At 39.5% G+C, this 11,386-nt stretch overlaps 1 protein-coding gene across 3 annotated transcripts; it reads left to right on the top strand.

Annotated features, from left to right (window-relative positions):
- The first annotated feature begins 2,204 nt into the window (after positions 1 to 2,204).
- LOC115744135 (AMSH-like ubiquitin thioesterase 1) lies at positions 2,205 to 9,096 on the top strand. Of its 3 annotated transcripts, none has more exons than XM_030679272.2 (14): positions 2,205 to 2,599; positions 3,509 to 3,573; positions 3,724 to 3,799; positions 3,896 to 4,075; positions 4,198 to 4,292; positions 5,126 to 5,231; positions 5,304 to 5,350; positions 5,518 to 5,851; positions 6,309 to 6,398; positions 6,473 to 6,535; positions 6,631 to 6,705; positions 7,915 to 7,977; positions 8,508 to 8,560; positions 8,642 to 9,096. In XM_030679272.2, exons 1-14 carry the CDS (start codon positions 2,477 to 2,479, stop codon positions 8,814 to 8,816), a joined length of 1,545 nt encoding a protein of 514 aa, XP_030535132.1. In that variant the 5' UTR covers positions 2,205 to 2,476; the 3' UTR covers positions 8,817 to 9,096. The 3 variants fall into 3 exon arrangements, with proteins under 3 accessions (XP_030535132.1, XP_030535107.1, XP_030535140.1); XM_030679247.2 differs by having other exon boundaries at positions 5,515 to 5,851; XM_030679280.2 differs by having other exon boundaries at positions 2,206 to 2,599; positions 5,521 to 5,851.
- The last annotated feature ends 2,290 nt before the right edge of the window (positions 9,097 to 11,386 follow it).

The raw sequence follows: 11,386 nt of genomic DNA, 5'->3' as shown, positions 1-11,386 counted from the left end.
GTTCATCCAATAAGATGGCCAAGGCCCTTGTATTATTCGCATGATTCACTACAAAGTAGGGTTGACAATGTAGTATTCTCCTAAAACGTCGGAGCACTTGCACTTCATATTTTTTTTGTTTCCATAAGAAAGAGCACATCGATTCCGACTCATGATCTTCTTATGTAACCTGTCAGTTTATTAGAGCTAGCCACCAAGGTTCGTTCATCCGACACCTAGATTGGTGTTTCCAACAGTTGAGTTTCATCGAGGATCCTCATATCGTTACCCCGCATACCATAACTATTGTACTTTTGTAACTTCTTGCTAGCTCGAGATTTACTACTACCTTTGCTCTTTTTCATCTGAAAATTCGCTATTTTGGAACAGAAACGTGGAGAGGCCGCAATTTAGTGCCTTGCTCGTCATAAAACCATGCACAAGTCATCATCATCATCATGTTCTCCTTCTTCTGCTTTAATAGACTCCCAGGAAGAAATGTTACTCGAGCGAGATGAAAATCCAGAAAACGGGTTACCGATGCCGACTACGGACGAAGGAGTAAAAGAGAGCCGCCGGGCCAGAAGCAGCTTCATCCTCTTCAACCAGCACAAATTTTCAGAAAGATAAATCACTTCAAGGGAAAACCAGGCTAAACAATAAAAGAGTATCAAGCTGATAAAAACCGAGATCAACGAGATTTTGGGGGAGATGATAAGGTTTGTGTACACCGTAGATTGTCTGATCACCTTTCGCTGCTCAAGTTGAAAAAGCAAGCAGAACTTCTATGTAAGCACGGAAGGAGAGAGAGTAAGGGTGCGTATGGTAACGTTTCTGTTCTCGGAACAACTTTTGGAACAGAAACACTTTTTTCTGTTTCTGTTCCCGGCTACGATTTTTGGGAACAGAAACGCGTTTGGTAACTACAAAAAAAAAATGTGTTCAAAAGCTTTGATAAAAAGTCGTCGTCTTTGAAAGTGTGAATGAGTAGTCCAGGAACAGAGGGTGGCAAAAAGTGTTCCTCTTGCGTTATAAAATGTGTTCAAAAGCTTTGATAAAAGTGTTCCGGGAACAAATAAACAAGTATTTTTTGTTTCTCGTTTTTGCTCCAAAAGTGTTCCCATTTCTGAAAAGTGTTCCCGGAACACTTTGGGAACACTTTTTTACCATACGCGTTTCTGTTCCCAAAGTGTTCCCGGAACACTTTGGGAACAGAAACACTTTTTCTGGAGCGTTACCATACGCACCCTAAGTCAACTTGGTCTGCAAAAAGGTTTCCCAAATCCCCAATCCAAACGTTTTAAGCTTTTTTAACATCTTAACTTGCAAATATGATGCTCCAATTGTGTATTGTATATCAAGTTTTGTATGGATATCGAGATCTTCTTTTTAATTAGTAAAGCAGCGAGTTGGGCGACCGATGTAACTTCCCTTTTGAATGTTGCCGTAAGAATTTCATACTAATTATGAAATATTTTATTTGAGCCATAATTACTCATCCATAGGTGTACGAGTCTGCCGTTGCAGCCCCATCAGCTTGCCAGAGGTTAGGACTTCTTTCCACACGATGTACCAAATGCCCAAGGCATAACCTGATTAGAGGTTCGCTCTCCACATGCCTCGAAATTATGACCATGTGGAAGACAACGAACCCATTTACCACAGAGCTACCATGCTCGGCGGTGGCATCGAAGTCTTTTTTTTCCTCGTAACTGGTCCCCGATTTTGCAAGAAAATGATTGGAATAAAATTCCTTCCGTCGAATTTGACGTGCATATCTGGTGTGATGTTCTTCTACACAATTTACGTCCATTGCCATTGATTCGGATAGTTGGTTCATTTTCAATCTGCAATTAGGAAATTTATGCACGTTTAAGGACTCAATTCGATAAACAAAAGTTTTGAGGACTCGATTAAGAAAATGGCTAATTTCAAGAGGCCAAAAGTAGAGTTTCCCTTGTTCCAAAAAAAAAAAAAAAAAAAAAAGGAGGAGTAGAGTTTCCGCTCATTCGGGCCCTTTTTCTTTGGGATCCGGCCCGATGCACTAAACTCTATTTGGGCCTCTCCTGATATCCTACACCACAGTCGGGATAGTACTATTCCAGATCCGGTTCAGGGACGTCCCCAACCGCATAATGCGCCGGGTCGACCATCCAAACGCGAATTGGAGTTGACGTTATTCTCCCCTTAGTCCACAACAACCAAACAACCGGCCATTTCTAATGGCGTCGCTGCATTTCCATATTCGCCCTCGCGACACACCAGAAATCACGGCCTCGGTTGAATCGCGTCCCCTCTCTCTCCCTCTCGCTCGCTCGCCCCACTCCGAGCCGAAGCAGCCATTGACGACCGTCCTCCGAGCTCGCGACCATCGGCCGAACCGGCGCGGATACCTGAATCGAGTGCTCCAGTAGATGCTTGCTTCGTTTGACAAGGAAAACGGAAGCGAAAGTGTGGGGGGAGACAGAGCGAGGGAGAGATTGATTCGATTGGAAGAATGAGGTCTTCTTCTTCTTCTTCAGGAAGGATCGACATCGCAGCGAGCGCGCAGAGGCTCGATGTCGACAATTGTATCGCTCTCCGCTTCTACTACAGGATCGCCGATAATGTCCTCAAGCAGGTCCGTCGAAATTTTTGCTGCTCGATTCATGGTTCTTCTCGATGTGCTGAATGTGATCTCAACTGTTTTTGTGATTCTCTCGGTACCTCTAAGTTCTTATTTGGTTTTTGAGTAAATCGAATGTGAGGCATGAGAGATGTGGAGGCTGGTTTCTTAGTTAATTGTCGTCTGCTAGTTGTAACTTCTGGAGCATTTCATTCCTCATGGCGTTTTGCGAGTTCACTAGATTGTGTTTTACTTCGCGACCAGGCAACCCTGTCGGGTTTCGTTATAGGCATCTAATTTGAAGCTTCTGATGCGTCTGCTGTATCAGTCAGTTTTCTGGACTTATTTCCAGTGGTAGACATAAAAATTGGTCTTGGTAAAAGGTAAAGATTTTGTCATAGCATGTATTAGGACAGGAACAAGACAGTGAAGCCTATTCTGGGCTTTCCAGACTTTGCCATTCATTTGTTGATATTGGTAAAATGCTTGATAGGGGTATTCTGTCTCCATTACACGATCACTCCATCTTGTCTGATTGATGTCCGTCTGACAAATTGCAATGTATGGATTCTCTCATTGTTACTCAGAACATGATTCTGCCCATGTGGTGCATGGCAGTTTATGCAATGGAGAATGTCTTACTTGACGTCATTGGTTACAGTAGATTGCTGGATGTCTACAACATCTTCTATGATTTTGATTGGTTGACCCTGAACACTTGGAGTTTGAACGAGTTATAGCTCCATATTCTTTGATTGATGCGTGCTGCTGTTCTTGCATATCATGGATCACTGTTGTGACGTCACTGAATCGACAGTTCTGTGCTTCTAAATACATGGCTCCTGAATCCTGCACCCCCAAAATTTTTTGATCGATTTTCGTTCTTAACTGCTTGTTTGTCTCCCCTATGTCAATTGCATGCAGGCTAATATATTCCGAGAGGAGAATAATATTGTAGATCTGTATGTTATGCTTCTCAGGTTTTCGAGGTACAATATTTCATCCCTCATTTTTCTTTATGAGTTACTGTCCAGTGAATAGATACTTGATTCGGTTGTGAAAAGACTGGAGAAGCAATTTTGCTCATATTTGCTAGAAACTACACTAGAGGTTTATATAATTCCATTATTTTGTGTCAGTTTGGTTTCCGAGACCATTCCTCGCCATCGAGATTATAGAGCATCTTCACAAAAGAAGAAGGATTTACTGAAAAAGGTATCTTCCTAGTTTCCTATGTCACTTCATGTAGGATTGAGAAATACTGCGTTGTTCTGGATCACATGTGAACATGGTTTATGCTTTCTCTTGTAGCAATTGCTAAATGCATTGACTGAGCTGGAGGAATTGAAGCCCAAAGTCCAGCAGAAAATCGATGGTTCAAACAGGAAACAGGCGAACCAGATGAATAACTGGGGTTATTGTAATCAAAGTAGTTCTCTGGAGTGGACTCCTGGCAGAAAGCAGATTTCGACAAATTACGACATGAAAGTGGTATTGCAGCCTATTCTTCCACAGACTTATCCTAACTCTGTCTTCACTCAAGTTGTGCGAGTTGTGCGTTCCTATCTTTTTGATTTAAGGAGCATTGATCTTAATGCTCTGCATTATCCAAGGTATCTAGACCAGCTTCTCTACTATCAAATTATCGAAGTACAACGATCCAGCCGCCTCTGCAATCCAGTCCAGTGAATGACCCATTCCGAAAAATGTAAGTGGTTGTTTCTTGGTAACATCTACACATTTTGGAAGTAATTTTTGATCCATTGATAACCTTGTTAAGTTAAAGTTTTGTATCAGGTGGAGTTTTACTGAACTCCTCGTAAGCGCAGCTGTTCTAGTGCAAGCAACTCATACTGTTGATGGTCTAGATTTGATAGTTCCTGTATGATGTTGCCCACATTGGTTTCTTGGTTCGGTCTCCAAGCCACTTTCTTTCTGTTGTATGCCTAATCAAACCACTAATGCGATAAAAGTAATGTGTGCTAGTCCTGTAGAATTGGTCAGTCAAATTGTGACCTACCCCACACTAGGCACCTCTTATCAGGGCATTTGAGAACTTATGGTTGTCTGCTGATGTCCCTTAGTAGCCCCCTGTATTTTTCTATCAATTTGATGGGCACACTTACAGTTTTCTTAAAGACACTCTGCTATATATTGGCTAGGTAAAATTATGCTTCCATTGTAATGCATGTACGGGCACACTGTATTTTTACCACCATTTTGATGGGCACACTTACAATTTTATTAAAGACACTCTGCTATATATTGGCTAGGTAAAATTATGCTTCCATTGCAATGCATGTATGGAAGGGTTGCTTAGATATGAGACATGCATAAGTGAAGTTTGTGAAGATAAGCTAAACTTGAAGTACAGATTCCTGTGAGATGTAGTCCAGTTGAGCATGTAAGAAAATTGATTTGTTTTTCTTGAGAGATTCTTGCGTGCTGCATTAGCTTGAATGAAAAAATCTAGAAGTTTGTTTAGGCTGATAAACGAGAGACTTCTTCACCTTTTTTATTTTTTTCTCTTGATTTTTGTAGATCACTTAGCATGGTGCGCCCGAAGGAGGAGACTCTCTCCAGGCATTCTATTTTAGGGCCCAATGGACTTAATGGGCACTGGCAGCCACCTAGGAGCGATAAATGGGTATGGAACTATGGTCTTGAATGTTTTTGTCATTTTTCAATCCTGATGGATGCTGACTTTTCCTATGACTAGGTTCAATATCCAAGCAACATTGACTTGACTCCAGTCGAAGTACCCAGGTTGGTCTTCTATGTACTGCGGTCTATTCTGCTATTCGTTAAATACCTATACATTGTGGAAAGGTTTTGAGGCCTAGGAAGCTCTGTCATTATTTTAGTATGTACGCACTTTCCTCTCATCTTGATTTGACTTGCACCCTTGACTGAATGGTGCCTTATGCAAGAAGCAGGCTGCTACCATCTGTAGAAGACAAACATGCAATTAAGAAGGATTCCACTGAGTTGGAAAAGGAAACGTCTAGTTTAGATTCAAATCTCGTTGTTGACGATGCCAACAAGGTGCCTCAAACTGAGGAAGAACCTCTGATGATCTCCTTTGAAACTACGGAAACAACTGTTCAAGCAGAAATCATTCGACAGCCATCTCCTCCTCCTGTTCTGGCAGAAGTGCAAGATTTAATTCCAGGAGTGTCTCACGAACATAATGATCTAAAGTGTGGCTTGGATAAGCCAGCATCTGATAATTATATTTGTTCAGAGTCTCCCCTGCAGTTGCACATTGTAAGTCTTGAAGTCCTTTGCTCATGGTTACTTTATACTTTATTACGCTCTTCCCTTCTAGTTTATAACCTCATTTTTTCTTGGGAAAGTACCATTGACTTAACAGAAACTCTTTAACTATCCAATTTAGGCCAATTTATTTGAAGGATTTTTGTGTTGAAGAGTGCCCTGAAGGCACTTGTTAAGTAAGCAAATGAGGAAATGTTGGAATCTCCAATGCACTGACTTTATCAAGTTACGAGTAATTCATGCTTTGAAACACTTTTTTTACTAGGCATGCTTTAGCAAGTGTCTACAGGGCACTTGTTAATAGGGCCTTTAATGAGTAAACAATGTATAAATAAAAGAGAGAGAATACTCTTGAAGATGATACATTGGTAATAGTCAGTAAATAACTAGAGAGTTCAGACTGAGAATTTGTGCGGGCTCATTATTTTGCTGCTGTTTCTTTTTGCAGTCAACGGCATTGATGAATACCTTTATGAAACTGGCTAAGGTCAATACTGACCGCAATTTGGAAACGTGTGGCATCCTTGCAGGTTCACTTGTGAGTACTGCAGAATCTTCAAATTGTTCCTTGCTATTTGTGAGGCTAATATGTTCTCCATGTCTTTTTGACAGAAACATAGGAAATTCTTTGTCACCGCCCTAATCATTCCAAAGCAGGAATCAACATCGGATTCTGTATGTGATCCTTGCGCGTTTAGATATTTTAAGTGTCACCATTATTTCATTGATAATTTTTCGTCCTTCACCTAATGCCGTTTATTTAAAACCAGTGCCAGACCACAAATGAAGAAGAGATATTTGAAGTGCAAGATAAGCAATCTCTTTTTCCACTAGGGTGGATTCATGTGAGTATTTGGTGGTGTGCTTGTGATCTCTTCTTGCCTTGTGTCTTTATGATTAAGGTGGATTTGGTATTGTGCTGAATGATCATATGTCATCTAATAATAAGTTTTAAGATGATCAGGCTTCAGAATTGTTGTCACTGATTTGTAGAGGAAACGAAGTAAATTCATCTTGTTCCCTTGTATTAGAAAGTTATATTAGGAACACACTATTTAAAGTTCCTGCACCTCGGTTATATTGCAAGGACACTATTTTAGAAACTTCTCCCCATCAGCAATGTTAATAGCTCCACTTATTTTTGGAGCTATATTCAGTCAAGATGTCTGGTAGAGTGGATAATGGTGCGTATAATTTGCCTACCTTTTTTGCTATATATGGTGCATGTATTTTGTTGACATGTTCAAAGACAAGAAGGCTGAACAAACTTAATACGGTCACTTTTTGTTGGGAGAAATTTTGTGTTTTTACCTTTTCAAAATAAAGGATGTGGTATCAGTGTATTAGGCCAAAATCCAACGGGGTTCATGTCTACTAGAGTTTTAGACCGAACAACATGTTTTGGATTACCTGCGACGTTTGATGGCTGAAGTTTGCTTACAAAGAGTTGTTTGCTTTTACGCACTTCTGCAATTCTGGGACAAGCTACAAAAGAGTGATCCATTGTTTGAAAGCTTTAAAGAGATGATTTGGAGTAATTCTGTGGTAGTAGTTTTGTTGTGAACATCAGTTAATTGAAACCGTTTTGTATGTGAAAACTTATTGCTTAGAAGCTAAGTATCTTCCCACAATTTTATCTAATATCCAGAGTGTAATTCACAAAAAGCAATATGATCTGAAGACTTAACAGAAGGATGCATTTTTCTTCTTGGGTCTCCCCTTTCATGAGAAGGATGAGGAATCTTCGCTGTTGTTTGCATGTTATTCTCCAGTTTGTGGCTATAAACAGATAAAACTGATTGCATTGCTCGGTGGGTCAGCATAGTTGAGATCTCTCCTTGCAAATAACGAGATCACATAACTTTCTCCTTTGTGGAGAGAGGACTTTCTTCTGTCATTTGTATGTTCTCTTATCTTGCAGTTGGTGATCGAACTTTGGTGGTTCATTGTCAGCTGCATGTGCCTTTCATATGTTTTGCTAAATTATATTGGAAGCTCCTACTTGATTTATTTTTTCACTGAGAGATTGATCGTTCTTCAATGTTTAATTGCAGACGCATCCTACGCAGTCCTGTTTCATGTCATCTATTGATCTTCATACACATTACTCTTATCAGGTGTGTGTCTCTTTCTGGTATTTGTCACCTTTTAATTGGCTAGGTGGCTGTACATGTGGAAAATAGAATAGTTGTGCTTCTATCGCACTTGGGATGAGGTTGTCAACTTACCAGACAGTATGTTGATGTTTAGTTCATTTATTCTACTTGATCTCCAAATTCTTGACTTTTGACTTGACCTTTTCTCGCAGTTACCTTACCTAGGAAGAAAATTTCTCTTCTCATACAGAGTTTCTGTTGACACGGACTAAATGGTTCAATTGTAATAAAATCAACAGTGACGCTCTGCCTCTGAGAAGATTTTATTCACACACCAAACATGCTGCATACTATCGTACATGAGTCTTTCCTATTCTTCCACCCATTGATGTGGGTTCTGAAAATTACACTCATCTTGAACTCTATTTCTATTTTTTTGTCCTTTCGTCCACTAAAGTAGGTTATTGAGCTCGCGTAGCACATTAAACATGGATTGTCATTATGCTTTGTAGCTACTTACTGGTTCACTCATTTATTTCCTCCTGGTCCAGATCATGTTGCCGGAATCTGTTGCAATAGTAATGGCTCCAAGAGATGGTTCAAGGTTAGCCTGTTTATCCATCTATTGCCTTATTTGCTGGCTGATATGCATATTGTTAACACCCGTCCTTTTAACTCTGCGCAGAACCCATGGGATTTTTCGGTTGACGACGCCCGGTGGCATGTCAGTCATAAGACAGTGCCAGCAGCGCGGGTTTCACCCTCATAACCAGCCTTCGGATGGCGGGCCAATTTACAAGTCGTGTACAGATGTTTATATGAATCCGGATCTTAAATTTGACATCATTGATCTACGATGACCAGAATTCTGGCATCAGAACTGGTAACTGTTTACTGTGCAATTGTCGATAGCTTATATGAATATGATATTTTACTTTTGAGAAATTCCGATTGAGCCCATGATTGTTGAAATGCCTGTGATTGTACATAAGACTGGAAGAGCTAAACTGTCCAGTTGGGCCTGTATTGTGTGAGAATCTGGGAAGCTACTACTGCTTGTCATTTACTGAAGAGATTTGTGTCTGTCTCAGAACCGAGAATACTGGCTCCAGCTATTGGTTCCATGGAGATTTGCATGGACATATTATTAATTTTTTCCAGTACAATATTGATAGCAAATTTCCACTCAAGTAACTCAAAATTCGGTATATTATTTGCTTTCATATTAATAAGAATTCAGCAAATAACAACTTGAACAATAGAAAAAGTATAATAAAAACATGTGTGCTAAGTTAAACAAACAGAAATATGAAAGCTACTTCGAAACTGAATTAACAAAATCAAAACAGAAATCTGCATTGTTGCATATCGGGTCTTCAAATCCGAGGGCCACCATGACTGTCGCTGTGCTTCGGGGGTGGCTTGGCAAGGCGGGAAGAATTCTCGCTCTGTGTCAAGATGAGGTTGAGGACTTGGGGGGCAGCAATAGCCATTGGTCGACCGCCTCGTCGCAGTTGCCCTCCTCAGGTGAGCTCCTCACGGTGGTCACATCCTCCTATCTATGATCGCATGTTTTGATTAGAGGACGTAAAACCATCTTCTGGTGGTTTCCATCCTTGGTAGCTAGCGGTCCTTGGTGACGACAATGTTACAGTTGCGGGAGGCCGAGGCGGTGGCGGGAGCGGGAGTGGCGACGTAAAGCGAGGGATGGCCTCAACAAAAAACAAGGCAAAATTTCGCGTCTCGAAGATCAGTTTTTTTTTTTTTCCTGATTGATAGTATATTCAAGGTGGGTCTAGTAGAGTCCATTAAGTCCCATTTTCAATTGTTTGTTGTTTCTTGTAATTCTGTTTAATATATTCATAAAATTTGCAGTGATGGATTTTTAAACCCCATCTTGCAAATACGTGTGGAAAGTGATTCAATAGACCCATTTCGCTACCTTTAAATAATCGGTTCGGATTGGGTTTGGAAAGAGTTAGAACCAATTCGATTTTATCGTCTTAATTTTCTCACATCGATACCAATTGATAGATTGGTAGCGACTCTTACTATGCTTTTATGCATGTTTTTGCAACTGAAATGAAAAAAAAACCGCATTTAATTGCGAGCTGAAATAAATATTTTATGTGAAAAGATAGATAGTTTTTTAGGTCGTGAATAATAATCATTTTGTTTTTTTTTTCCTGTTCTCGGGAATAGGTTTGGATTTCATTTTCTATCTCTCGGGACAAATTTCTAATCCAAAAATAGGTTTGGAACATAAAGGAGAAGTAGACATTTATACTTATCTAATTTTGAAATAGAAATAGAAATAAAAAATTTTTCTCATCGCTCACTCTCCCATCTCTCATGCAGTCTTCCTCTCTCTCACATCCTTGTTGACGGTCATTGGTCTTCCATCCGCCGATTGCTGGTTGCGAACCGTAAAAATTTTATGATATTATCAAACGAATTTTTGTATCGGGATCAGAATTTTTGTGTCGTTATCAAATACATTTCTTTGCTCAAAAATTTGTTCAGGGAATAAAAACAAAAAAATCTATTTCCGGCCAAAAAATAACTCTCGAAAATAAAATGATTATCATTCGCACTCTTATCTTGAAACTCTTTTCGTCAAGAGATGAATTAAGAAATGACCAATTATTATTATTTTTTATTTTAGGGTTTAGATATACAACTTCTTATATAGAATAAGAATTAACTAAGCTACCCTTTCTTTCTTTTTCTATTTTTTCCTTTTGATTGCATAAGAGCAGTGATAGAGAAGCCAATACAATGAGCTGAAAATTGTTCTAACTAGGGGTAAGCAGTTCCGGGTTCTATGGTTCCAAATTCCATACAAGTTTACTTGGAACCTAAAACCTATTCGTCGAAGCAAGCTCCTCATTTTTTAGAATCAGTAATCTACCTACATACTTTGGAACCTAGATCCTACCATGTCATAGATTTTAGAATCTACTCGGGTTCCATTTGTATTTTCAATTAAACAATTGCGGTGAATTATCATTTTTAATGACCACTACTTGCTGCTCTAATTCATCGACCACAACTCATATTTAGACATATGAATAAGTATGGAACATTAGCAAAATAAAAGTTTTAGTAATAAATATCCCTGGTAATGAAAACTTAGATTAGTGGTTCCAGGTTATGCACTCATTATCGAATGTCATAGAATACTGCAAGATCGCACTCACATATACCAAGAAGAGCACAAAAATTTATTGCAGGTTCCACTTATTCGGAACATAGAACTTACCAGTCGTAACATGTTCCTCTATTTTTATAACCTAAAATCTACTATACATACCTTGAAACTTATATCCGTACCGATTCCCTACCAGTTCAATTACAGATTTCAAGTTCTATCCTGAAACTATGCTCACCCCTAGCTTCAACCCACTACAAATGGCATCAGTATAATTTC

The sequence above is a fragment of the Rhodamnia argentea genome, chromosome 6, assembly GCF_020921035.1.
Source record: "Rhodamnia argentea isolate NSW1041297 chromosome 6, ASM2092103v1, whole genome shotgun sequence".
Taxonomy (NCBI): Eukaryota; Viridiplantae; Streptophyta; class Magnoliopsida; order Myrtales; family Myrtaceae; genus Rhodamnia; species Rhodamnia argentea.
This window is presented reverse-complemented; position numbering and strand designations above follow the sequence as displayed.